This window comes from Lonchura striata, chromosome 12 (assembly GCF_050655825.1).
Source record: "Lonchura striata isolate lonStrDom1 chromosome 12, ASM5065582v1, whole genome shotgun sequence".
NCBI classification, from domain to species: Eukaryota; Metazoa; Chordata; class Aves; order Passeriformes; family Estrildidae; genus Lonchura; species Lonchura striata.
In genome coordinates this window covers 9,185,443-9,210,511 of record NC_140714.1, presented here as the reverse complement: position 1 = coordinate 9,210,511, position 25,069 = coordinate 9,185,443, and the positions used below count along the sequence as shown (strand labels likewise).

Here is a 25,069-nt window from a genome sequence, read left to right as displayed (position 1 = left end):
AAGGTCGTAGTGGTATCTGACCACCAGCCTGCACTGCTGGACCCTTTCCGGACACAGCCTGGCCTTTCCAAGTGCCTTGCATGGCTATGGGCAGCTGATAGTGCACTGTGCACAGCATCTCTTGTCCTGCTGAGGTGCCTGGCTGTCTCAGGGTGTCCCCAGGGACGTGGGTTTTGGCATCCCTGTGGCCCAGAGCTGTTTCTTTGTCTGCCCATGACCTTGCTTGGCGGCGGGTGGCCAGAGCGTGGCCTTGGCATGGAGAGCACACGGCTGCTCTTTCTTCCTTTGCCCTCGGCCTTGGCTAATAAAAGGCACTATCTCTGCGTGACACCGAGGTCTCTGTGGAGCCCAGCCCTGGTGCACAGCCGTGCTCCTTGCAGGGCTCCAGGGCTGTGGGCTCAGCACCCAGCCCAGCCAGTCCAGAGGATCCTAGACAGCACCGACCAGCACAGGGTGAGTGGGGCATGGTGTTGTCCACAGTGCCAGCACTGGGTGTGAACAGGATCCATCTGGCACAGGTACCGCGGTAGTGCAGTGCAGGGCTTCTGGTACTGCTGCTAGAGATGTGTCCTGAAGAGACGGGCCCATGCAGTGCGGGGCGAGTCCCAGCCAGGCTGCCTGTCTCAGCAGCCCCACGTGCTGCACAACCGGGCACAGCAGCCCTTTGGGAATGCTGTGCCTTCTCCCGGCCAGCCTAGGCACGGGACACTGCTGTGTCACACGTGGGCTACCACCAGCGTGTACCTTCCTCTGCCTCACCTTGGCGAAAGCTCGGTGCGGGCAGGTCCCTCCCCTCGCCTGGCACGGCTGCCGGAGGAGGAGACAGGCACTGGCCGCCCTCCTCCAGGAACAGCAGCTGAGCCCAGCCCGAGCCCAGCGGGCCTCCGACCCCGCAGCCCACCCGGGCCACCGGCCACCTGCCCAGCACCTCAGGCTTCCACGGGCACAGGTAGGAGCCGGTGCACCGCAGGGGAGACCCTGGGCACGGCACAGCTCTGGGGTGTGGCACAGCCCTTGGCACACGGCACAGCCCCATGGCACGGGCTGGGAGCTGGCAACTGGCATGAGGCAGCACACAAGGAAGGAGCTGTGGGGTCCTTTGCAGTGACAGGTTGGGTACCCCCACCCTTGCCATGCGTTTCCTGTGGCTGACGTGTGCCGGACTTTGCCCAGGGAGCTGTAGCAGTGGGGAGGGACAGGTTTCTTGGGAGGGACGTGCCCATCCGGCAGCATCGTCGCCGTGCCCGGGTGAGTCCATGGTAGAGCTGATGCCCCGCACGGCCCCACCCCTGCAGCAGAGCCATGCAGGTGCCTATGGGCCATCCCCAGCTGAGGCAAAGAATGATGCAGTGAGCCCTGTGCAGCCGCCCCCGCCGGTTCCTGGAGCATCAGGCACCCATCCCGCCGTGCTGCCCCCCGCGCCTCACTGCCAGCGGCGGCAGGCACGTTCCTGCCGCGCCGTGCCGGCAGCCCGGGGAACGCGGTGCCTCTGGCTCGCCAGCCCACCAGGCGCCCTTTTGTTCGCCGGCGGGGCCCGCCGTGCCGCCCGGGGGCCGGGGCGTGCCCGGGCTGCCGACGCCCGGCCGGCCTGGCCTCCGCGGGCGGGCGGGCGGCGGGGGCCTCCAGGCAGAAGGAATCGGCAGTGACATTCCCGTAGCCTGGAGACCGCCGTCCCTTTCAGCGGGCAGCCCATTTGAATAAGAATCGCACACGGGGAAGGGGGGCCACCAGCCGCCATCCCATCGCTGCCCTTGCCCCAGCTCATTTCTGCGCGCCCAGCCCAGGGTCGGCGGGTCCCACGCCGCCCTCGCCCCTGGCCTTGGTCCCGCCGGACGCCGCAGGACGCCAGGTACAGGGGGCTCGCGGGGCTCGGGGACCCTCGTGCCAGCACGTGGCTCTGCCCCACCTTGTCTATCGCCCTGGCATGGCTTCGAGCGGGGCGGGTGCCAGAGCGGAGTCGCGGCTTCCCCCGCCGCCCCGAGCCCCCTTGCCCTGGGCTGGCTCCGTGCGGGGGACAGGAGAGATGTGTTTGGGCAGAGCCGAGACCAGGCTTTGATCCAGCACTTGTGAGGCTGGGAGCGGGAAGTACCGGGGGAGAAGGAAACACAAAAGACAGCTCCAACTTAAATTTAACAGTGGGACCCTGGCCAGAGTCAGGGACGCCCTTGCCCAGTCGGCTCCAGCGTTCCTGGCTCCCCTCCCAAGCTGGCCCTGGCCCGGTGCTGGTACCCCCCCAGGGACACTAATGACTCTCAAAAGGATAGATCCATTCTGAGCCAGGCAGGATGGGGCATGGGACAGTTCGTGCCAATTCTGGTGGGGCAGAGCATGGCTGTGTGCCTGGATGTGTGTGTGACAGTCCCCCAGAGCTGCTCAGGTGGACACTGCATGTCGTCCCAGAGGACTTTCAGACTCAACCGCTCCCGGAAAGCACCATCATGCCACTGTGGGGGGTGCATCCTGGACTGCACAGTCGTGCTAAAGCCAGGAGAGGACAGGCACCAGCCGCCCTGCACCGCATGCCATACCCTGCACCCTAGCACAGTGCCATCTCCCTGTTCCACCAGGCAGATCCTGTGGTTGCCCATGGACCTCTTGGTGCTTGCTTTCCTCCTGGGTAAGCATTGGCTGTGGGGGCACCCTGCATACCCACAGTGCTGGGAGCTGTGGTGGTTCAGGGACCCCAGTGTGGGTGGAGGTCAGCTGGGCAGCAGAGGTGGTGGCAGTGGTGATGCTCCCTGCCTGGCAGTGCCCGTAGCCTGACTGCCACAAAATCCAGCGGGGAATCCAGGCTGCACTAAGCCCTGTCGGGATTAGCAAGCGCCTGACCTGGCTCCTGACTCCCTGCGGCACTTCTCAGCACCCTGGGGCTGTCCAGGCCCCCAGGAGCACGGGCAGCCCAGCCCCCACTCACCCTGCTCTCTGCCCCTGGTCACGAGGCTGCGGCGCTGCTGCCAGCACCTTTCCGGATCACGGAGCTTCATGCTGCATCAGTGGGTCGGGATGCAGGGATGGGATGGGATGGGACAGCTGAGGGTGGGGTGGGTGCATGGGGGAGCAGGGGGTGCCCAGGCAGCCCAGCGCAGCCCCCAGCCTGTGCCCTCATGCTCTCTGCAGTCAGGGAACTGGTGGCAGGGGGATGGCAGGAGCCTGACCTGAGCCACGGCTGTGCCCGTGGCAGCTGCTACCCAGCTACTGGGAACCTGCTGGTGGGGCGAGCCACCCGCCTGAGTGCCACCTCCACCTGTGGGCTGGATGGACCCCAGGAGTACTGCATCGTCAGCCACCTCCAGGTGAGCCCACCCAGCCCCAGAACAGCTCTGGCATAGACCCACAGAGCCAGGCACTGGTGCAGCCTCCAGTCACCCATCCCTGATGGTGCCACTCCCTGGCACAGGACTCAGAGAAATGTTTCACCTGTGACTCACGTGACCCGTCCCTGCCTGAGAGCCACCGCATCGAGAATGTCATTTACCTGAGCAGCCCCCATGGCCAACGGACCTGGTGGCAGTCCGAGAATGGTGAGGTCAGGGTGGCAGTGGGGTTGCCCCATATGCATGTGCTGTGGGACTGAATGGCCATGGGGGTCATTCCCAGTCTCAGCCATCTCTGTCTCTCTCTGTCTCCCAGGTGTGGAGCATGTGAGCATCCGCCTGGACCTGGAGGGCGAGTTCCACTTCACCCACCTCATCATGAAGTTTAAAGTGGGTCCTGGCACATGGATGCCTGGGATGGGATGGAATGGTATGGGACAGGATGGATCTGGAGGGGCTGTGGGTCTGGCCCCCATCCCATCTGGATGTCCTGCAGACCTTCCGCCCCGCGGCCATGCTGGTGGAGCGCTCAGCCGACTTTGGGCGCACCTGGAAGGTGTACCGCTACTTCGCCTACAACTGCTCCAAGCTCTTCCCTGGAATCCCCAGCCACCCCCAGGGGCTTGTGGATGAGGTGCTATGTGACCAGCGCTACTCTGAGATCGAGCCATCCAGCCATGGGGAGGTGCGTGGGGATAGGGTAGTGCAGAGCAGGGCCAGTGGTCTGGGTGGAATGGGATCACCCTTTCCTTCCTTTTCACAGGTCATCTTCAAGGTGTTGGATCCCTCCATCCCCGTAGCAGATCCCTACAGCCCAGACATCCAGGGTATGCTGCCGGGCCTGTGGGGGATGCAGGGCTGGCTGGTGTCAGGGCATGTGCTAACAGTGACACTCCCCCAGACCTGCTTCGTGTCACCAACCTGCGGGTGAACCTCACCAAGCTGCACACGCTGGGGGACAACCTGCTGGACTCACGGCGGGAGGTGCTGCACAAGTACTACTATGCTGTGGATGAACTGGTGCTGCGTGGGAGCTGCTTCTGCCACGGCCACGCTGCCCACTGTGCCCCAGCACCGGGTGCCCCAACACCCTCTGTCCCCGGCATGGTGAGGCACACGCACCCACCAGCATGGCATGGTGCTCCATGGGACCTGGCAGCCACGCTGAGCTGGGTGCCCCCCTCCAGGTCCACGGGCGCTGTGTCTGTGAGCACCACACGCAGGGGCTGAACTGCGAGCGCTGCGAGGATTTCTACCACGACCTGCCCTGGCGCCCGGCTGAGGGCTCCAGCACCAACGCCTGTCGCCGTGAGTGCCAGGGCTGTCAGGCTGTGCTGTGCCAAAGGGTTTTGGGGTGCTGCAGGATGTACTTTGGGGAGGTTTGGGATTGTGGTGCTGCATGTCATAGCAAGGAGAGCCCGGGCAGGGGAGGTTTGGCCCTTGGGGTGTGGGCTGTGGTGCCACATGCCATGCCGTGGTGCTGTCCCTGCAGGCTGTGACTGCAATGAGCACTCACGGCGGTGCCACTTTGACATGGCTGTGTTCCTGGCCACGGGGAATACCAGTGGGGCTGTGTGTGATGACTGCCAGCACAACACCATGGGCCGTCGCTGTCACCTCTGCAAGCCCTTCTACTACCGGCACCCTCGCTCCGACATCCGGTCCCCCACTGCCTGTGCCCGTGAGTGTCCTGGGACCCCAGCCCCATGGCTTGTCCCAGCCCTATGGCTCCTGGTGCCGACTGCCCCAGTCTCACAGCTCCTGGTGCTCCTCTCTCTTGGCAGCATGTGATTGTGACCCGGCAGGCTCGCTGGATGGAGGTGCCTGTGATGGGCACACGGACGTGGCGCTGGGCATGATTGCGGGGCAGTGCCGCTGCAAGGAGAACGTGGCCGGTCCCCGCTGTGACCGCTGCCAGCACGGCGCCTACGGCCTCAGCCATGGCGACCCACAGGGCTGTCAGCGTGAGCTGGGAGCCAGGGATGGCGTGGGAGAAGGGATGTTGATGGAGGAATGGGGATGGGATGGATGAAGATGGAGGGATGGAAGTAGAGGTCTGGTGATGGAGGGAGGAGGATGGAAAGATCTGGGATAGAGGGACAGAGATGGAAAGATGTAGGATGTAGGGATGAGGCATAGTTGTATGGGAAGGGATGGAGGGATGGTGATGGAGGGATGGGAATGGAAGGGATGAAGATGGATAGATATGGGATGGGGAAGGAGGGCCATGAAGCATGTGGGCTGCAGTCCCACTGGCACCCCCTTACACGTGCATGTGTGGGGGCAGCATGCAGGTGTGACCCGCGGGGTACGGTGGCAGGCAGCTCCCCGTGTGACCCCATCAGTGGGGACTGCTACTGCAAACGCTTTGTGGCTGGGCGCTCCTGCAGCCAATGTGTGGTGAGTGCCCCAGCCTGCCCCACACCATGCCTGTGGGACTGACTGTCCCCAACCCCATGGCAACCCCCAGGGCTCCCTTACATGTTCCCTCCTCACTGCAGCCCGAGTTCTGGGGTCTGAGCTACGACTTGGGGGGCTGCCGGCCCTGCGCTTGCGACTTCGGGGGAGCCTACAACAACCGGTGGGACACAGCACAGCACCTGGAGGGGCAGGGTGGGGGCGAGAGTGGGCACAGGGCTGGGAGTCACACATGGGGGGAGGGAGGGATGGGGACAAGGCTGGGGAAATATGGGGGCTGGGTTGGAGGGGGAAAGAGAGGGATCTCTATCTCCAGAGATGGAGGGATGGGGACAGAGATGGAAGTAGGGATGGATGAAGACACAAAGAGACAAAAGGACAGATAAAAGGACAGGATGGTCACCCCCAGGTGCTCCATGGAGGATGGGGCATGTCCCTGCCGTCCCCACATCATGGGGCGGCAGTGTGACCAGGTACAACCCGGCTTCTTCTGTGCCCCCCTCGACTACTACACCTATGAGGCCGAGCAGGCCACTGGCCATGGCCACAGCCACCCTCAGCTCCCGGTGAGTCTCCTTGGGGATCACTGTGCTTGTGCATGTCTGTGACTGTGCACCATGCTCCATGCATAGCTGCCGCTGTGCACTATGCATGGCTGTCACCCTATCCTGCATGTGGTTGTTACCATGCCCTGTTCATGGCTATCCTTGTGCACATCTGTCCCTGTGCATTGCCACCATCCCCTGACCCCATCCCTGCAGGGTGCCATTCGGGTGGAGGTGCCCCAGGACTGCCTGGACTATGACACCAAGGAGCCGCCGGGGCGGAAGGGACGCTCACGGCACCAGCACAGCCCCCTCCGTGCTCCCCAGCCCCCTGTCCCCTCGCGCCGCAGCCGCCAGCAGCCCCCCAAGGTGAGCCCTGGGCTGGTAGGAGAGCGCACAGTGAGGCACTGCAGGGCTGGGGATAGAGCCAAGGCCAAACTGTGCCGGTTCCCTGCCCAGCTGGACGTGGAGGAGGTGGTGCGGGACAGTGCCGGGCGCATGGTGACGTGGACAGGCTTGGGGTTCGCCCGGGTGCGGGACGGGGCTGGCCTGACCTTCCGCGTGGACAACGTGCCCTACCCCATGGACTACGAGCTGCTGCTGCGCTATGAGCCCGAGGTAAGCACGGCCACAGCCATGGCCACCGCGTGTATGGCACAGCACAGCCCTGACCCTGCCTTGCTGTCACCACAGTCAGCCGAGGACTGGGAGGCCGTGGTCAGTGTCAGCTCCCGGGTGCTGCCCACCAGCTCTCGCTGTGGGAACCTGCTGCCCTCCGAGCAGATGTACCGTGAGAGTCTGCCCCACAGCCAGAGGTGCAATGGGATGGGCTGGGGCGGGCTGGGGATGGGAGCAAGGGAGGTGGTTGGGTCCTGCTGCTATCCTTTTGCTGTCTCCATGGCCCTGCTGTGCCCATGCAACACCTGACTCTGCACAGGTACGTGCTGCTGTCCCGGCCCTTCTGCTTCGAGCCCAGCACCCCTTATGAGGTGACCATGCGGCTTCAGCGGGCTGGTGTCACCCAGCGCCACCCTGGTGCTTTCATCCTCATTGACTCGGTGAGGGGGGTCCCACTGCACCTTGTGCCTGAGGCTTGGCACGGGTGGGATCATGGGCAGGGACAGGGAACCAGAGGCTGGAGTGGGAAGAGACCCCCCTCTGGGGATGAATGGGGTTGGGATGGGGATGAGGTGAGATGAGATAGGATGGGATGGAGATGAGGCGAGATGAGGATGGGAATGGGAAACTGGATGTTGAAGGGGAAGGGGATATCAATGAGACTGGGGATTTAGATAGAGTTGGGGTTGGCTTAAGGATGTCAGTGTAAAAGGGGATAAGGAAGTTTCTGGGGATGGTAATTTATATGGGAATATCAATGGAGCTGGGGATGTCCATGGAGCTGGGGTTGTTGATGGAGCTGGGGTAGTTGACCCCATCAGTATTGGGACTGGAGCACATGGATCCAGCATAGTGGTAGGTCCCATCACCTCTTCCCTTCCCCCAGTTGGTGCTCCTGCCACGGGTGTCAGAATTGCCAGGGTTCCACGGGGCAGAGGCAGCAGCACGCCAGGAGGAGCTGGAGCGGTACCAGTGCCTGGAGGTGTTTCGCATGGCCCCCCCTCATCCCCTGGCCGAGGCCTGTGCCCGCCTGGTCTGCAGCGTCTCAGCCCTGATGCACGGCGGGGCACTGCGTGAGTGGGGAGCCTGCAGGGGTGGGAACCACAAGTGGGCAGGGGTGGAGCCCTGCCTGGGGCAGTGGGTCAGGATATGCCCATGCCCATGGCATGGTGGGCAGGAGGGCAGCGGCAGGGTGTGGGCAGGGCGTGGGCAGGTGCAGACAAGGCAGCCCTGGCCCCATGCTGGTCCTGCTCCCGCAGCCTGCCAGTGCGACCCACAGGGCTCCCGCAGCAGCGAGTGCCAGGTGCAAGGCGGGCAGTGTGAGTGCAAGCCCCACGTCATTGGCCGACGCTGTGACCACTGTGCCCCAGGCAGCTACGGCTTTGGGCCCCTGGGATGCAGCCGTGAGTAGTGGGATCTTTGTCTGCCAGGAATTGCTGTCTCTCCTGTCTATCTGTCATTGCCCTGTTCACTTGTCTGTCTGTGCATCTGTCTGTGCATGTGTCATCTCAGCCCTGCTGTCCTGCAGCCAATGGGTTCAGTCACAGTTATCCATCCATCCATCCATCCATCCATCCATCCATCCATCCATCCATCCATCCATCCATCCACATGAGCCCCCTGTGAGCATTGTGCTGTTCTGCATTCTCTCATCTGTCTGTCCACCCATGTTCTTGTGGGCCTATGTGTCCACATGAGCCCTTCTGTACCACAGCCCATGGAGTGAGCATGTTCTGGGTGCTGGTCTGTCTGTCTGTCTGTCCATCCCTGTGTCCCTGCACCCATGTGCCTGACTGAGATGTGCTGCCCTGCAGCCTGCACCTGCTCCCCCGAGGGCTCCGTGTCCCAGCTGTGTGACAAAGTGAGTGGGCAGTGCCGGTGCCAGCCCGGCACCGTGGGCCGGCAGTGTGACCAGTGCCAGCCCGGCCACTGGGGCTTCCCTGCCTGCCGGCCCTGCCAGTGCAACGGGCACGCCGAGGAGTGCGACCCCCGGACGGGCACCTGCCTGCGCTGCCGCGACCACACGAGCGGGCGGCATTGTGAGAGGTGAGCCAGGTCCAGGAGGAGGGGATGGTGTGGCATGGCATGCTGTGGTATGGTGTGGTGTGGTGTGGTGTGGTGTGGTGTGGTGTGGTGTGGTGTGGTGTGGTGTGGTGTGGTGTGTGGTGTGGCGTGGTGTGGTGTGGTGTGGTGTGGCATAGAATGGGGTTGATACAACAGAGTAGGACAGGATGAGATATGATGGTATTGGATATGTTGGAATGGTGGGATGGGTTGAGGTGGGCTGCGTAGATATGATGGGATAGATATAATGGGATGGGATGGCATGGTGTGGGATGGGATGGGATGGGATGGTGGAATGTTATATGATGGATGGGAGGGACCCATTGGGTGCCCCCTCATCCTTTCAGGTGCCAGGATGGTTACTATGGGAACCCTGTGCTGGGCTCAGGACAGCAGTGCCGGCCCTGCCCCTGCCCCGGCTACCCTGGCACACGGCATTACCACGGGAATTCCTGCCATGCGGATGATGAGACACACCACATCGTCTGCCTCTGCGCCCCTGGATACGCGGGTGAGGGGCAGAGTGGGCACAGGGCAGCAGGGACCCCCTGCGCTGGGGCTGCAGGACCCCAGCACCGATAGCCCCCCTCTCTGCAGGGCCCCGCTGTGACCGCTGCTCCCCTGGTTACTTCGGGGCTCCGGAGATGGAGGGGGGGGAGTGCCGGCCCTGCCAGTGCAACAACAACATCGACGCCAGCGACCCGGAGGGCTGCGACCCCCGCACGGGACAGTGCCTGCGCTGCCTGTACCACACCGCCGGGCCACGCTGCGCCCAGTGTCAGCCGGGCTACTACGGCAGTGCCCTGCAGCGCAGCTGCCGGCGTGAGCGGGGCAGGGGGGTCTGCGGGGCTGGGGCTGCACGGGGTTTGGGATGGGGGGATGGAAGTGATGCAAGGGCTCAAGGCAGGGATGAGGCGTGGGGCTGTGGTTGGGTGTAGGGTGATTTGGGTTGGGTCAGGGAGAATTTTGAGGTGTTGCAGGGCTAGGGTTCAGGGCCAGGAGAGATTTGGGGGTGTTAGAAGGGGTATGGGGCTGTGCCTGGGCAGGGGACAGGGAATCGGGGGTGGTGGGGGTGTTGAGATCAGGGGTGTTGGGGCTGTGCAGGGATTTGAGGTTAGGCAGACTGGGGGGCACTGGGGTCAGGCAGATTTGGGGTGCTGGGTCCAGCAGCACACTGCCTGGGTAGCGGGTATGGGCTGAGCCCCACGTGGGCACCCACCCTCCTGCAGGCTGTGGCTGTGACCCACGGGGTACACTGGCCTCCCACTGCACCGATGGCACCTGCGATTGTGACCGTGGCACAGGAGCCTGTGCCTGCCGCCCCAACGTCATGGGCAAGAGCTGTGATCGCTGCGCACCCCACTTCTGGAGCCTGGGGGGGGCAAGGGGCTGTGAGCCCTGTGGCTGCCACCCCACACACGCCCTGCACCCTGCCTGTGACACAGTGAGTCCCCTGACACCCTGGTATGGCTCCACTGTACTCCTGGGGCCCAGTGAGCTGCACAGTGAGCATGGCACTGTCGCTGCAGGTGACAGGGCAGTGCCAGTGCCGGCCTGGCTTCGGGGGTCGTGTCTGTTCCCAGTGCCAGGAGCACCACTGGGGAGACCCCGAGCAGGAGTGCAGAGGTGGGAACACACCCCAGGGACTGGGGGAGCAGGGGCTCTGGGGACAGGGGATATGGGGAGGACTCTGGGTGCATGGTGAGACTCTAGGGAAATGGGGGCCCTGGGGACATGGGAGACTCTGAACATGGGACACTAAGGAGACAGTGGGACCCTGGGGACACAGGGCACTCAGGAGATCTTGGGAATGTGGTGGAACACTGTGGGTGTGGTGGACCTTGGGGAAACAGTGGGATGGTGGGGACATGGTGGAACGCTGAGGACCTCAGTCGCACCATGGAATGTCTCTGGGGACATGCAGAACTCAGAGGACCCAGAGTACTTGGTGGAACCATGGGGACAATAGAAGATGCTGGGGATAGAATGGATTCTGGAGACACAGGGGAATATGGTGGGATGCTGGGACATGGTGGCAGTGTGGGGGCATGGGGCTCCATGGGAAGGCTGGGACACACTGCCAACTGTCTCTGCAGCCTGTGAGTGTGAGCCGCTGGGTGCTGAGAGCCCGCAGTGCGAGCAGGACAACGGGCAGTGCCGGTGCCGGCTGGGATTCGGGGGGCTGCGCTGTGACCGCTGCCAGCGGGGCTACCAGGAGCCCTTCCCCCACTGCTCACCCTGCCACCCTTGCTTCGGGCACTGGGACCTGGCCGTGGGCAGCCTGCGGGAAGGGCTCCAGCGCCTTGGGGCACAGGTGCAGGCACTGAGGGAGGGGGGATCTGCACTCCCACTCAGCCCCCGTCGCCTGCGAGAGCTGGAAGAGGCTCTGGGGCACGTGGAACAGCTGATGGGAGAGGGAGACAGCCCTGGTAGTCCCCTCCTCGATGGACTGCCCAGGCAGCTGGATGGCACCAGGCAAGTGTGCATGTAGAGCTGGGGTGGAGAGACCCCCTTATTGTCCCCACCCAAAAGTTTGAAGCTATCCTCCCTTCCCAAAGGATGGAGCTGGACAACTTCTGGAAGCACCTCCAAGAGTTGGAGCAACATCTCGACCAGCTGGCACAGGCAGATATGCAGCACCATGACCGGCTAGCTGAGCTGAGCCGCGAGCTGGGACGTCTCAACCAAACCACCTCCGACCTCCAAATCCTCCTCGGCACTGTAGCAGCTGCCGGATTCAGCGGTAAGAGCAACCAGCAAGGTTTGGGTTTGGTGGCAGCCATCCTGGCCAAGCCCTGACACCCGCACTCGCAGAGTCTTACCGCAGCATCCTGGCATCGGTGGAGGCCTCGCGGCAGGCAGAGGTGGTGGCCAATGGCACAGCTGGCGAGCTAAGTAACGCGCGGATGATGCAGCGGACAACTGAGCGGGCACTGCAGCAGCGGGGTGATATTTTCCGCCGTGGCACAGCCGCAGCCCGGAAATCCTTGCGGGAGACACAAAAACAGGTGGTGGGACTCAGCATTGCCAGGGTCAACGAGAAGGTGAGAGCAGGACTGGCAGAAGTGGCGCGGGCATCACTTGCCATGTGATGTTGAGCTGCCATTTCCACCACTGGCATCATCACAGATTTGTGGGGCACCTGGAGACCAGAGCTGCAAGCACGCGTCTTGTGGAGGCGCCTTGTGCCGAAACAGTGCAGGGATGAGGCACTGCGGCGGCACTGGGTGTGCAGGGGCACTGCCTATCTCAGCTCGAGCCCTGAGCAGTGCCCGTAATGCCTCACAGCAGCTGGAGGTGGCATTAGGGCAGCTGGGTGTTGTGGCACAGAAGGTAGGAGCGGTTGGTTGCTCCATGGCACTCTCTGGGATCCTCTTGTATCCCCTTTGCATGTCCTGTTTGTGCCCTTTCCATGCCACTTTGCATGACCCCCTTCCATGTCCTGTTTTTGCCCTTTCCAAGCCCCCAAGTGTGTTAGCTCTGTATGTGTCTCTTACACCCATTCAGAGATGCCCCTTGTGCCAGTTGTGTGTGTGCCCCCTTGGGCCACTGCTGTACCTTCTGTCCCCTTGCACCCCCCTTTCATGCTCCTTTGCAGGCTCACATCTTGCCCCCTTGTAGCCCCTGCTCACCCAAATGCCCCCTCCCGGGGCTGCCCTATGCCCCCTGCTCAGCCAGGTGCCCCTCAGATGCAGGAGGTGCAGGAGCTGGCACGGGGGGCACGCAGCAGGGCAGAGGAGGCGCTGGGGCGCTCTCAGGCTGCCCGCAGCCATGCAGAGAAGGCGACGGCCCAGCTCCGGGACTTCATCCGCCGAATCAAGGCCTTCCTGGCAGGTAGTGACAACCCCAGGTGGGCACATGGGCATGGCAGGACTCAACGAGCCCATCCTGAGCCCACCCTGCTCTCCTGTCCCCGCAGAAGAGGGAGCTGACCCAGCCAGCATCGAGCTGGTGGCCCGTCAGGTGCTGAACATCTCCCTGCCCAGCAGCCCTGGACAGATCCAGGAGCTGCTGCGGGAGATGCGGGAGAGCATCAGCCAGCTAGAGGGGGTGGACGCAGTTCTCAACAGCACCGCGGAGGGGCTGGCTGTGGCACGGGATCTGCTGGCACAGGGACAGGAGGCCAGGCAAGTGGTGGGGGCATGCTGGGGCAGGCAGGGGATAGGGTCAGTCCCCCTGCAGTGGCAGGGGCTGGAGCTGCCTGTGCTGCTGCAGGGAGCGAGCAGAAGGCATAAGGGATGAGCTGGTGGGGACACAGCAGGCACTGGAGGTGGCACGGACACAGGCGATGACAGCAGGGAGCACCCTGCAGAGTGCCAGGGATGCCATCCAGGTGGCTGAGAACAGAGCCAGGGAGGTGAGGAGCATGGGCTTGGGGAGTGGAGCTGGTACCACTGGGAGTAATGGGAGCAGTGCTGTGGAGAGCAAGACTGATGCCTTGGGCACATTATGGGTAGGGAGGCTGGCACTGGGGAAATGTGGCTGGCATTGGGCAGGGGCCAGGGCAGTGGGGCTGGCACCATGGGCATGGTGGTTGCTGTGCCTGCTGCAGCCGGTGTGTCCATACCTGCCAGGCGGAGCGCAGGCTGCAGGTGCTGGACAGGAAGGAGTCGCAGGCGCAGAGGCGGCTGCGGGAACTGGCACAGCGCATCACCACCCTGCAGGAACGCAGCCGGGATGCTCGCCACATGGCCCAGCAAGCCAAGGATGGGGCACAGCGTGCCACCACCACCTCGGGGATGCTTAGCCAGGTGAGCTCTATCCCTGCCTGGTAATGCATGGCACCAAGCAGGTACTGGGTGCTGCAGGTGCTCAGTCTCACCATGCCCTTGTGCTGCCAGGACCTCGCACAGGTAACACAGCGTTATGTGGTGCTGAAGAACCGGGTGGGCACGCTGGACAGGGTGTCTGGTGGGGTCCTGCAGCGTGTGTCGCAGCTGATGGCAGAGGCCCAAGACCTCCTGGATAAGGCCAGCAACAGCAAGAGGAAGCTGGAAGGTGAGAAGGAGCACATGGTGGGGTATATTTCCTGCCACCTCCCCGTACATCTCCCTGTATCTCCCTAGGCCCATCCCACTGGCTGTGCCAAGAGTGATACAGGACATGGTGGGAGGCTGCACTGTGACCATGTTGCTCATCCCGCAGACCTGGAGCAGCGCTTTGGGGCCAATGAACGGACAATGGCAGCAAAGGTGACACGACTGCAGGCTTTGGAGCAGCAGGTCACCGGGCTGTTGCAGGAGATCCGGGAGAGGGCCAACGCTTACGCCACCTGCTAGGGACCACTGGCGGGACCGGGGGCCGGTCCTGCCCCGCCGCCCCGCAGGTCCCCGAGCCCGGCAGTCCCGTCCACTCTGCAGGTGCCTTTAGTGTGGGTGCGCCTGCAAATAAAGCCCTAAACTGTGTGTGCCTGTGTCCGATGCCTTCTGCCTAGCCTGCTCCTGCCTCCTCCCGCCTCTCGGCCGGCCCGCTCCCCCGCTCCAGCCGGGATCCGCCCCGCGCTTTCCGCGCAGCCCCGAGCGCTGCGCCTGCCGCCAGTTCGGAGGGGCCGGGAGGGACCGGGAAGGGGACAGGGAAAGGACTGGGAACGGGAACGAGAAGGGGAACCGGTGAGTCAGGACAGGACGGGACGGGACCGGCAGCACCTGCCGAGCGCCCCCTTTGCGCCCCTCTCCGTCCCGTCTGGCCGCGTCGCGCCCCGCGATGCGGAGCCCGGCGAAGCGGAGCCCGGCCGTGCTCCTGCTGCTGCCGCTGCTGGCCGGTGAGTCCGCGCCCCGCGCCGAGCGGGGCCGGTGGGCGCCGGGGTCCGGCCCGGCCCCGCCGTCCGGTTTCCGGGCGGTCGCGGAAGGGGCCCCGGGCGCGGCGGGGGGAAAGCCGGCCCGGTCCCGGCCCCCCCCGCCCCGCAGCGCCCTCAGCCGCCCGCCGCTCCGCAGGGCTCGGCGGGGCCCTGGCCCCCGACTCCCCCCAGGGCTGTGCCCGCGGTAGCTGCTACCCGGCCACCGGGGACTTGCTGGTGGGGCGAGCAGCCCGCCTGAGTGCCACCTCCACCTGCGGGCTGCGCCGGCCCCAGCCCTACTGCATCGTCAGCCACCTCCAGGTGAGTGGGACGGGCCCTGGGGGCACCGGACGGGGATGAGGGGCACGGGACAGGGTTGGGGACACACGTCACTGAGCCTGCCAACTCGCAGGAGGAGAAGAAGTGCTTCATCTGCGACTCGCGGCGGCCCTACGATGCCCGCACCAATACCAACAGCCACCGCATCGAGAATGTGGTCACCAGCTTTGCCCCTCGTCCCAAGAAAGCCTGGTGGCAGTCAGAGAACGGTGAGTAGTGGGTGGGGAAGGTGGAGCATCCTGTCCTGTCCCGGGGGGCTCTCCTTCCCTTCCTCCCACACTGAGGAAGTGTGACTCAGCCTGTGGCCGCGGCCACGCCCCTGGACCACTGCCGGGTGTGGGGGACGAGCCCCCGGGACTCGTGAGTGGGTGCTTCCACTTGTCACGCTTGTCACTCCTAGGTGTGGAGCATGTCAGCATCCAGCTGGACCTGGAGGCTGAATTCCACTTCACCCATCTCATCATGACCTTCAAGGTGGGTCCCAGTATGATGGTATCCAGGCTGGGACAGGACAGGATGGAACACGCCCTCAGGGACTGTGGGGCTAGCTCCTGTCCCACCTGGGTATCTCATAGACCTTCCGCCCCGCGGCCATGCTGGTGGAGCGCTCAGCTGACTTTGGGCAGACCTGGAAAGTGTATCGCTACTTCGCCTACGACTGTGCTGCTTCTTTTCCCCACGTCCCCCATGGGCCCCCACGCCGCATTGATGATGTCGTCTGCGAGTCTCGCTACTCTGACATCGAGCCTTCCACTGAGGGGGAGGTGAGGCCCTATTAGTGTCCCAGGAGAGTCAGGGGATGCCCTGCACTGCTCTCATCACCTTGCTGTCCCTTCCAGGTCATCTACCGGGTGCTGGACCCTGCCATCCCCATCCGGGACCCCTACAGCCCTTCCATCCAAAGTGAGTCGCCAGCCATCTGGGCTCCTGCTTGGCTGCTCTATTTTGGGCATAGCTATTTTGGCTGCACTCTCCCTGCTCTGGGCCCTACACAGGGATCAGGACCTGATCCCAAGCCTGCGGGGTCTTGGACCCCTCTGCACCCTGCCCTGTGAGAGCAGCTGAAGGTCAGGCTGCATTGGGTTAAATGGAGGAGGATGGCTGTGCCACGGCTAAGACCAACACCAGCTGTGGTTGGAGATGGGGAGTCAGGCTGGCCATGGAACACAGTGGGTTAATCACCCACCCAAGGCTAAATTTAGACTGGGAGCAGGAGGGGAGGAATCTGCAGGGCAGGGCTACTGGGAAACTGCAGTTCTGGGAAAGCCATCCTGTCTTCCCAAGGCCCCCAGGCTGCATCCACCAGGCACAGCCATCTCCTGGGAACAGCCCCCAATGGTGTGTACCCTGAGACACGTAAAGGTGCTGTGCCAAGGGTGTTGTTCTGCACCGGTGGTGTCCCAGCCTGCCTCTGCTGTGGGAATGCAGAGCCCAGCCCACGCACAGCCAGACTGTGCACAGCTACATGTGTGGGAGCTGAACCCCCACAGCTTCGTACAGCCCAGCCTGGCCACATGCAGCCACGTGCCTGTGAGCCAAACCATGCACAGCCCTGGGCCAAAACTGTGTGATATAGAAAACTGCAACAGACCAGCCTGATAAATATTGTGCAGCCCTGCATGGATGCCCCATGCCGTGCATGGCCCATCCCAGCCGTGCCCAGCAAAGCAGAGCCGTGCCCAGCTCCTGTGAACCACCCACAGCCTCCTGTACCATGCACAGCCCAGCCCAGCTGTGCCTGGCAGAGGTGAGCTGTGCACAGATGTGCCCAGCCAGCCTGTGCCAACAGGGGTCTCTCCCTGCCCTAGACCTGCTGCGTGTCACCAACCTGCGGGTGAACCTCACCAAGCTGCACACGCTGGGGGACAACCTGCTGGACTCACGGCGGGAGATCCGGGAGAAGTACTACTATGCGCTCTACGAGCTGGTGATGCGCGGGAACTGCTTCTGCTACGGGCACGCTTCTGAGTGCGCTCCGCTCAGCGGGGCCCCTGCCACCACCGATGGCATGGTAGGGCAAGCTGGGCCTGTGTGCCCTGCTGGAGCTGGGTAGCTGTGCCACCTGGTCCCGCAGCTCCTCACCGTGGCATCCTGGTAGGTGCACGGGCGCTGTGTCTGCAAACACCACACGCAGGGGCTGAACTGCGAGCGCTGCGAGGACTTCTACCAAGACCTGCCCTGGCGCCCGGCCGAGGGCTCCAGCACCAACGCCTGTCGCCGTGAGTGCCCCTGCTTGGCGCCAGCTCCTGGCACAGTGATGCCAGTGCCAGAGCGGCCAGGCTGTGCTGTGCCAGGGGTTTTGGGGTGCTGTACAATGGGATGTGGTTTGGTGGTGATCAGCATCATGCAGACTGGCTGAGGGTGTCTGGGGTGCCAGGGCTGTACTTTGGGGAGGTTTGGGATTGTGGTGCTGCATGTCATAGCAAGGAGAGCCCGGGCAGGGGAGGTTTGGCCCTTGGGGTGTGGGCTGTGGTGCCACATGCCATGCCATGGTGCTGTCCCTGCAGGCTGTGACTGCAATGAGCACTCACGGCGGTGCCACTTTGACATGGCTGTGTTCCTGGCCACGGGGAATACCAGTGGGGCTGTGTGTGATGGCTGCCAGCACAACACCATGGGCCGTCGCTGTCACCTCTGCAAGCCCTTCTACTACAAGGACCCCACCAAGGACCTGCGGGACCCTGCGGTGTGCCGAGGTCAGTGTGGGACAGGCTGTGCAGGGTGGTGCTTTGATGATCACAACACTCACCCTGCCTATCTCCCCAGCCTGCGACTGTGACCCTGAGGGTTCTCTGGATGGTGGGCTGTGTGACAGTGCTGATGACCCAGCCAGGGGCCTGATTGCGGGGCAGTGCCGCTGCAAGGAGCATGTGGCTGGTCCCCGCTGCGACCGCTGCAAACCCGGCTTCTTCGGCCTCAGCACCGACAACCCGCAAGGCTGCCGGAGTAGGTACCAGGGTGGCACCTACTGGGGTCAGGCATGTGGTTTGGCATTGCTGGAAACTGCTGGCTCTCCATGCAGGGTGCCAGTGTGACCCCCGTGGCACGGTGGCTGACGGCAGCCGGTGTGACCCTGTCAGTGGGGAGTGCTTCTGCAAGCGGCTGGTGGCCGGGCGCAGCTGCAACCAGTGCCTGGTGAGCAGGGCTGTGCCACGGCCCATGCACAGTGCTCAGGACTACAGTACACAGACAGCTGCTCTTTAACACCTTGTGACCCTCTGCAGCCCGAGCACTGGGGACTGAGCCACGACCTCCAAGGCTGCCGGCCCTGTGACTGCGATGTGGGAGGTGCTCGCAACAACCTGTGAGTCTTTGTAGGGATGCAGAGGGCAAGGGGCACCCCTCCTGACATCAGGGCTGATGGTGCTGCTGGGGTACCAGGTGTGCCATGGGGACAGGGCAGTGCCAGTGCCGCAGCCATGTGATAGGAAGACAGTGTGACCAGGTGGAGGCTGGTTTCTACCGCATCAACCTGGATCATTACACCTATGAGGCGGAGGATGCACGGCTGCATCAGGTAAGGAATGAAGGTGTGCCTGGGGCGGACATCAGGCAGAGCAATGCAGTGGGTGCCCCTTTGCAGGGTGCCCAGACCAGCAGGCAGTGGTCTTCCTCCCTACTCAGGGCAGAGCAGTGCCTGCTGGCCAAGGTGACTTTTAGGGTCCCATCTCACAAACCTGCTTGCACCAGGGCTCAGTGGTGGAGCGTGAGCCCCCCCAAGACCGTCCAGCTTCCTGGACAGGGACAGGCTTTGCCCGCATGTTGGAAGGAGGCTGGGTGGAGTTTCATGTGAATGATGTGCCTTTCTCCACCGAGTATGATGTGGTCATCCGCTATGAACCCCAGGTGAGCGCCAGATGGTGAAGCCAGCAGTGTGATATATTGCCAGATTGGGAGGTAGTGGTGGGGAGTTCCAGATGGTGAGGCTTTTTAACACTGCCCTTTCTCGACTGCTAGCACCCAGAGGCCTGGCAGGAGGTAGGGCTGAAGGTGCTGCGCCCCAGCCCTGTCTCTGCCAGCAGCCCATGTGGAAACACCATCCCTGCTGATGACCAGCTCTCCACCAGCCTCCCCTCTGGTGCCAGGTAAACACCTCAGTGGGGTTGGGCTGTGCTGGGGCTCACTGGAGGCACATGGCTGCCCTTACTCTGTTTTGCCCCCATCTAGGTATGTGGTGCTGTCCCAGCCCATCTGTCTGGAGCAGGGTATCTCCTACACACTCCGCCTGGAACTGGGCTGTGCCGCTGCTCATCAGGATCCCACTGCCAGTGTGCTCATCGACTCGGTGAGGGGCAGACAGGCAGTGGGATGTGGGACAGCAACCCTTCAGGGGCATAGGATGCAGCTATAGGAAACACAGGGAGAGAGGGACATGACGTCCCACTGACTTTGCCCTGCAGCTGGTGCTCCTGCCCCGTTACTCTTCACTGGAGATGTTCATTGCGGGTGACCCCAACTCTATGGAGCGCCGGGAAACCTTTGAGCGGTACCACTGTGCCCAGCCTTTCCACGCTGCAGGGCCCTCTCCTGTGGCTGAGCCTTGCTCCAGCCTCCTTCACAGCCTCTCAGCCATCCTGCATGATGGGGCACTGCGTGAGTACAGCCGCACACCCTGTCCTGCACCCTGTCCCACAGCAGCTGATGCTGACCTCGCTCTCTGCCTACAGCCTGCCTCTGCGATCCCCAGGGCTCACTCAGTGCTGAGTGCCAGCCCCAGGGCGGGCAGTGCCAGTGCAAACCCAATGTCATGGGACGGCGCTGTCACCGCTGTTCTCCAGGAACCTTTGGCTTTGGGCCTGGCGGATGCCGACGTGAGTGCCATTGGGAGAGGAGCCTGGGCATCCCAGGGCTGGGGGCATGGGGAGGGGATGCTCTCTATGGCTCAGGGGCAGACACTATGGGTGCTGTGCTTTCCAGCATGCCAGTGCAGCCGTGAGGGTTCAGTGAGCACCATCTGCGACAGCACCACTGGGCAGTGCCCCTGCCGTGAAGGCACCCATGGGCCACGTTGTGACCGCTGCCAGCCCGGCCACTGGGGCTTCCCTGTCTGCCGGCCCTGCCAGTGCAACGGGCACGCTGAGAGCTGTGACCCTCGGACAGGCAGCTGCCTGCGCTGCCGTGACCACACGGATGGTGAAAGGTGCCAGAGGTAGGTGCGGTACATGGCCAGACTGGGGCAGGGTGCTGCCAGCAGCCCCAGCTCCTGCTGACCTCCTGCCTGCAGGTGTGCGGCCGGACACTTTGGGAACCCAGCACTTGGCTCCGGGCAGCACTGCCGGCCCTGCCCCTGTCCTGAGGGGCCCAGCACCCCCCGCCACTTCGCTGCCTCCTGCTACCAGGACAGCCGCTCCCAGCAGGTCATCTGCCACTGCAGCCCTGGGTACACAGGTGAGTGCCTACCACGGCACACTCGGTGTCTTCTGGGGTGCCCACCACGGCACACTCGGTGTCTTCTGGGGTGCCCTGTTCCCAGGCACTGCCCAGCGCCCTGTGTCAGCAGGTTCCCGCTGTGATGAGTGTGCCCCTGGGTACTATGGGGACCCTCTGCAGGGCGGGCGCTGCCTGCCCTGCCAGTGCCACGACAACATCGATGTGACGGACCCAGAGGCGTGCGACCGGCGCACAGGGCAGTGCCTGCGCTGCCTCTACAACACCGCAGGGCCCCACTGCGCCGAGTGCCAGCCCGGCTTCTATGGAGATGCCACACGACACAGCTGCAGGCGTGAGTACCCATTGCCATGTCAAGACAGACTTGCCTCCAGGGCCCGACACATCTTTGGGGATAATGTGCACCAATGGCTGCCCCTGCTTGTGCACAGGGCTGCGGAGTCCCTGCAGCCCTGCCCTGTAACAGGGTTGTCTCCTCTGACCAGGCCAGCACTGTGGCCCAGTCCCTGTCCCCATGTCTATCTTATTCCATCCCATCTATATCCTATTCTCATGCCCATTCTTGTCCCCATTGCCATCCCATCCCCTGCTATCCATCTGTCCCCATCCTGTCCTTATTCCTGTTCTATGCTGACCCTGGTCCCATCTCCATCCCGTCCCTACCAGTGGTCCTCATGCTTCACACATTCCACCTCCATCTAATCCCCACCCCATCCTTGCCCAATCTCTGTCTCCATCCTGCTTCCATGCTTATCCATCATCATCCAACTCCTGCTCTGTCCCCATCAGAGCTTCCATCCCATCTCCATCCCAATCTCATTCCCATCCTTGTCTTCATTCCTTCATCTCTGCTCAGTGCCTCTTGGTTCCAGGTTGCTCCTGCAATCCCCTGGGCACTGATCCCAGCACCTGTGGGCCCCAGCAGTGCCACTGTGACAGGCACAGCGGGCAGTGCCATTGCCTGCCCCATGTGGAGGGCCAGAGCTGTGACCGCTGCAGCCCCAACTTCTGGAACCTGGCCAGTGGGCAAGGCTGCCAGCCTTGTGCCTGCCACCCCCAGCACTCCCTGACACCCACCTGCAACCAGGTGAGATACGACAGGGACAGGGGTTGGGGGGATGGGATGGGGCTGGGGGTGTGCTGCAGAAGTGACAGCCTCGGCCATGCCATGTCTGTCAGTTCACAGGGCAGTGCTCCTGCCGGCCAGGCTTTGGTGGCCAGACTTGCACCGACTGCCAGGAGCACCACTGGGGTGACCCGCGGCAGCAGTGCCGAGGTGAGAGCCAGTGCCAGTGGGGGGACCAGAGCGGACCCGATGGTGCCCTGACACTACTTTCCCCGCAGCCTGTGACTGTGACCCCCGTGGCATAGCCAGTGCCCAATGCCACCGCAGCAGTGGCCACTGCGACTGCCGGCCTGGCATCTCTGGAGTCCGCTGTGACCAGTGTGCCCGAGGCTTTGCTGGTACCTTCCCTGCCTGCCAGCCCTGCCACCCCTGCTTTGGGGACTGGGACCGTGTGGTGCAGGACCTGGCCGCCCGTACCCGAGCGCTGGCAGAGCGGGCCAGCCTCCTGCAGCACACCGGGGCTGCTGGCGCCTTCGAGGGCACCTTCCGTCAGCTGGAGGAGAACCTGGCCAGCATACGTGATGTGGTGGCCACCCGCAACGCCACGGCTGCTACTGCTGCCCACTTGACACACACCATGGAGGGGCTGCGGTGAGCACTTGGCACAGGGCACGGCTCTCAGGGTAGCCGTAGGGGCAGCTTTTCACCCCCTTCCTTTGCAGGCGGCAGATCGAGGAGGCAACTGAGAGGCTGACACGGGTGGAAGGGGAGCTGACGGCTGCTCAGGACGCCAACTTCAATGCCAGCCACATGCTGAACACTGTGGACCGGGGCGCCCGCGCCCTCAACCACAGCCTGCAGGACTTGGAACAGCGGCTACACACCCTCAAGACCTCAAATTTCCTCGGTGAGTCACAGCACAGAGCCAGGCCAGGGTGGTCAGGCCATGGCCAGGGGTCTGACAGTGTCCCTGCCCCTGCCAGGTGCCTATGACAGTATTCGTCAGTCCTATAAGGAATCACAGGAGGCCGAGCGCCAGGCGGACGCCTCCACCCATGCCGTGCCCAGCCCCGTCAGCATCTCGGCAGCCACTCGGCACCGCACGGAGCAGCTCCTGGCCAGCCAGCGGGATGACTTCAACCGCCACAATGCAGCCAGCCGGCGGGCACTGATGGACCTGGCAGCAAGGGCTCAGGCACTGAGCCTGCACCCGCTCAACGAGAAGGTGGGACACAGGGAGGGAACCAGGGGAATGGCACCCAGAGCCACCCTGATCCCATGCTGCCTTGCAGGTCTGCGGTGTGGTGGGAGATGTGCCCTGTGCTGAGAGCCCTTGTGGGGGTGCTGGGTGCCGGGATGAGGACGGGGGACGACGCTGTGGTGGTCTGAGCTGTGGTGGAGCTGTGTCCAAGGCTGACAGTGCTCTGGACCGGGCACGCCATGCCCAGGAGGAGCTGCGTCAGGCTGCCAGTGACATGGCCCAGCTCTCCCACAAGGTGTGTGGCACATGGGTGCTGGTGGGATCTGGTGGCACAGCCACGTTCTGCAGCTCTTGGGGCGAGCACCAAGGGTCTCTGCCCATGCTCAGGTGGCAGAGGCCAAGGGGAAGGCAGACGAGGCCCGGTTGCGAGCGCAGGCAGCCCTGGACAAGGCGAACCAGACCAGGGCCCGTGTGGAGAGCTCCAACAAGGAGCTGAGGGAGCTAATCAGCCATGTCAAGGCCTTCCTGAGCCGTGAGTGCCGGCATGCCGGGAGGGCTGGCCCTCCCTACCCAGGGCTTTGTGGCTCTGCACCTGCACCACACTGTACTGACCCTGCACTGCATTGTCCTGACACTGCATGTGGGCTGTGCCACCCCTGCCCCATACTGCACTGCGTGGTCCTTGTCCTGCCCCAACCATCCTGTGCCCTCCAGCCACCTCTGGCTCCCCCTGCCCTGTCCCATGTTCCCCCCTGCCCTTTGGTCTGCCTGCCCCCCCCACCCCGGCATGCTATAGGGAACACACTGACTGCTTCCACCTGCAGAGGAGGGGGCTGATCCCGAGAGCATTGAGGTGGTAGCTGGTCGGGTACTGGAGCTGTCACTCCCCGCTGCACCGGACCAGATCCACCGCCTGGCCGAGGAGATCAAGACGCGGGTGCGCAGCCTGGCCAGCGTGGATGCCATCCTGGAGCAGACAGCCAGTGACGTGCAGCAGGCTGGGAAGCTTCTGCAGGATGCCCAGCGGGCCAGGTGAGCCCAGAGACGTGAAGACACAATCCCTGCGAGGACCTCAGCGGGGCCATGCTGAGGCCTTGCTGTGTGGCTGCAGGTCACGGGCAGAGGGAGTGCGGAGCACAGCTGAGGCAGTGCGGCAGGCGCTGGAGGAGGCGCGGCAAGCCCAGGGCATGGCTGAGCAGGCACTGCAGCAAGCTGCCGGTGACATCCAGCACAGCGAGAGTGCCCTTAGCATGGTAAGAGCTCCATCCCTACGACCACGGGACCCTATCCCCACCTTGGGATCAGTGCGACCACACCAAACTGCCATGGCACTGATCCGCAGATGCAGAGCCAGACAGGAAGTGCAGACCAGCAGCTGGCAGGTGCCATGGAGCAGATTGGGCTCCTGGACAGGCACACTGATGCCCTGAAGGTGAAACGTGCAAACAACAGCCTGGCAGCCACACGTGCGCAGGAGGCAGCCGGCACGGCGCGGGACCGGGCCGGTGAGGCCAAGCAGGTGGGTGATCAGGGGGCACCGGTGTTAGCGGGGGTCTCCTGGCGATCCTGCTGACCAGCCCCGCTGCCCAGCAGGTGCTGGAGGGGCCACTTCGGGACCGGTACCGGACAGCACAGGAGCTGGTGGAGCACCGGGCGCAGGGCGTGCAGCAGGCGGGCAGCCGGGCACAGCAGTTGCGGGAGGAGGCCGCAGGGCTGCTGCAGGATGCTCAAGGCAAGCTGCAGCGGCTGCGAGGTGAGGCTGGAGGGGGGATGCTGGGGCGGCGGTGGGGGCAGTGCTGGGAGGCCGGGCTGACTCATGTTCCCCTGTTCCCGCAGCACTGGAGGAGGAGTACGAGCGGAACGAGCGGGTGCTGGATGCCAAAGCAGCCCAGCTGGGCGGGCTGGAGGCCAGAATGAGGGAGGTGCTGGCCACCATCAACCAGCAGGTCCAGATCTACAACACCTGCCAGTGATCCCCCGGAGGGGCCTGGACCCCCCTGGAGCGCCCAGCGCCGCCTGCCCCGCAGCGGTAGGCGGGGTGGGGCCTGCGCCCCGTGTGAATAAAGTTGCAGAGCAAGAGCGCCTCACCTCCGCCCCGTGCCGCGGGCCGCCCGCGGGGGCCCGCAGCGGCTTCCCCCGGGGTGGGAGCTGGCCGCCACCGGGTGTGGGGCACGGCGGGGCTTGGGGGCGGGAATCGGCAGCGGGACTGGGGTCACAGCACAGCCGGGACCCCCGCAGAGCGGCCGGGCGCTGTCCCGGGGCAGACCCGAACCCGCGGGCGGGACCGGGGCTCCCCCGCGCGCTCCCGGTGCCGCGGGAACGCGCCGCCCCCGGCTCCGC

General features: G+C 64.0%; 2 protein-coding genes across 7 annotated transcripts; both read left to right on the top strand.

Moving 5' to 3' along the window:
* Positions 1-500: 500 nt before the first annotated feature.
* On the top strand, positions 501-14,364 carry LOC110470675 (laminin subunit beta-2-like). 6 transcript variants are annotated; one of them, XM_085590386.1, is made up of 36 exons: positions 501-949; positions 1,682-1,849; positions 2,568-2,617; positions 3,182-3,293; positions 3,398-3,521; positions 3,631-3,704; positions 3,811-3,999; positions 4,078-4,141; positions 4,216-4,421; positions 4,502-4,622; positions 4,807-4,995; positions 5,099-5,278; positions 5,602-5,714; positions 5,816-5,895; positions 6,142-6,298; positions 6,494-6,646; positions 6,737-6,895; positions 6,971-7,092; positions 7,215-7,335; positions 7,782-7,968; positions 8,155-8,298; positions 8,710-8,941; positions 9,307-9,470; positions 9,557-9,781; positions 10,189-10,403; positions 10,489-10,585; positions 11,056-11,434; positions 11,518-11,702; positions 11,774-12,003; positions 12,089-12,292; positions 12,634-12,793; positions 12,879-13,086; positions 13,175-13,316; positions 13,534-13,710; positions 13,801-13,957; positions 14,105-14,364. In XM_085590386.1, the coding sequence occupies exons 1-36, from the start codon at positions 587-589 to the stop codon at positions 14,236-14,238; spliced, it is 5,985 nt and encodes a 1,994-aa protein (XP_085446512.1). In that variant the 5' UTR covers positions 501-586; the 3' UTR covers positions 14,239-14,364. The 6 variants fall into 6 exon arrangements, with proteins under 6 accessions (XP_085446512.1, XP_085446513.1, XP_085446514.1 ...); XM_085590387.1 differs by having other exon boundaries at positions 12,879-13,090; positions 13,179-13,316; XM_085590388.1 differs by having other exon boundaries at positions 502-949; positions 12,649-12,793.
* Positions 14,365-14,476: 112 nt separating this feature from the next.
* On the top strand, positions 14,477-24,806 carry LAMB2 (laminin subunit beta 2). The gene is made up of 33 exons (XM_021531275.4): positions 14,477-14,720; positions 14,893-15,056; positions 15,148-15,283; positions 15,475-15,548; positions 15,650-15,838; positions 15,914-15,977; positions 16,883-17,085; positions 17,173-17,293; positions 17,582-17,770; positions 17,841-18,020; positions 18,097-18,209; positions 18,299-18,378; positions 18,456-18,591; positions 18,765-18,920; positions 19,032-19,159; positions 19,242-19,359; positions 19,475-19,667; positions 19,742-19,885; positions 19,992-20,223; positions 20,299-20,462; positions 20,575-20,796; positions 21,335-21,549; positions 21,642-21,738; positions 21,807-22,179; positions 22,251-22,435; positions 22,512-22,753; positions 22,821-23,024; positions 23,117-23,261; positions 23,554-23,761; positions 23,841-23,982; positions 24,072-24,248; positions 24,323-24,482; positions 24,566-24,806. Exons 1-33 carry the CDS (start codon positions 14,663-14,665, stop codon positions 24,700-24,702), a joined length of 5,349 nt encoding a protein of 1,782 aa, XP_021386950.3. The 5' UTR covers positions 14,477-14,662; the 3' UTR covers positions 24,703-24,806.
* Positions 24,807-25,069: the final 263 nt, after the last annotated feature.

Excerpts from the sequence above, each read along its gene's own strand:
- LOC110470675 (XM_085590386.1), top strand. The coding sequence starts at position 587 with ATGCAGTGCGGGGCGAGTCCCAGCCAGGCTGCCTGTCTCAGCAGCCCC. Across the intron at positions 11,703-11,773 it reads AGCAGCTGCCGGATTCAGCG|AGTCTTACCGCAGCATCCTG; the intron begins GTAAGAGCAACC and ends CCGCACTCGCAG. Across the intron at positions 12,293-12,633 it reads TGGGTGTTGTGGCACAGAAG|CCAGGTGCCCCTCAGATGCA; the intron begins GTAGGAGCGGTT and ends CCCCCTGCTCAG.
- LAMB2 (XM_021531275.4), top strand. The coding sequence starts at position 14,663 with ATGCGGAGCCCGGCGAAGCGGAGCCCGGCCGTGCTCCTGCTGCTGCCG. Across the intron at positions 19,668-19,741 it reads CCTGCATGATGGGGCACTGC|CCTGCCTCTGCGATCCCCAG; the intron begins GTGAGTACAGCC and ends CTCTGCCTACAG. Across the intron at positions 24,483-24,565 it reads CAAGCTGCAGCGGCTGCGAG|CACTGGAGGAGGAGTACGAG; the intron begins GTGAGGCTGGAG and ends CTGTTCCCGCAG.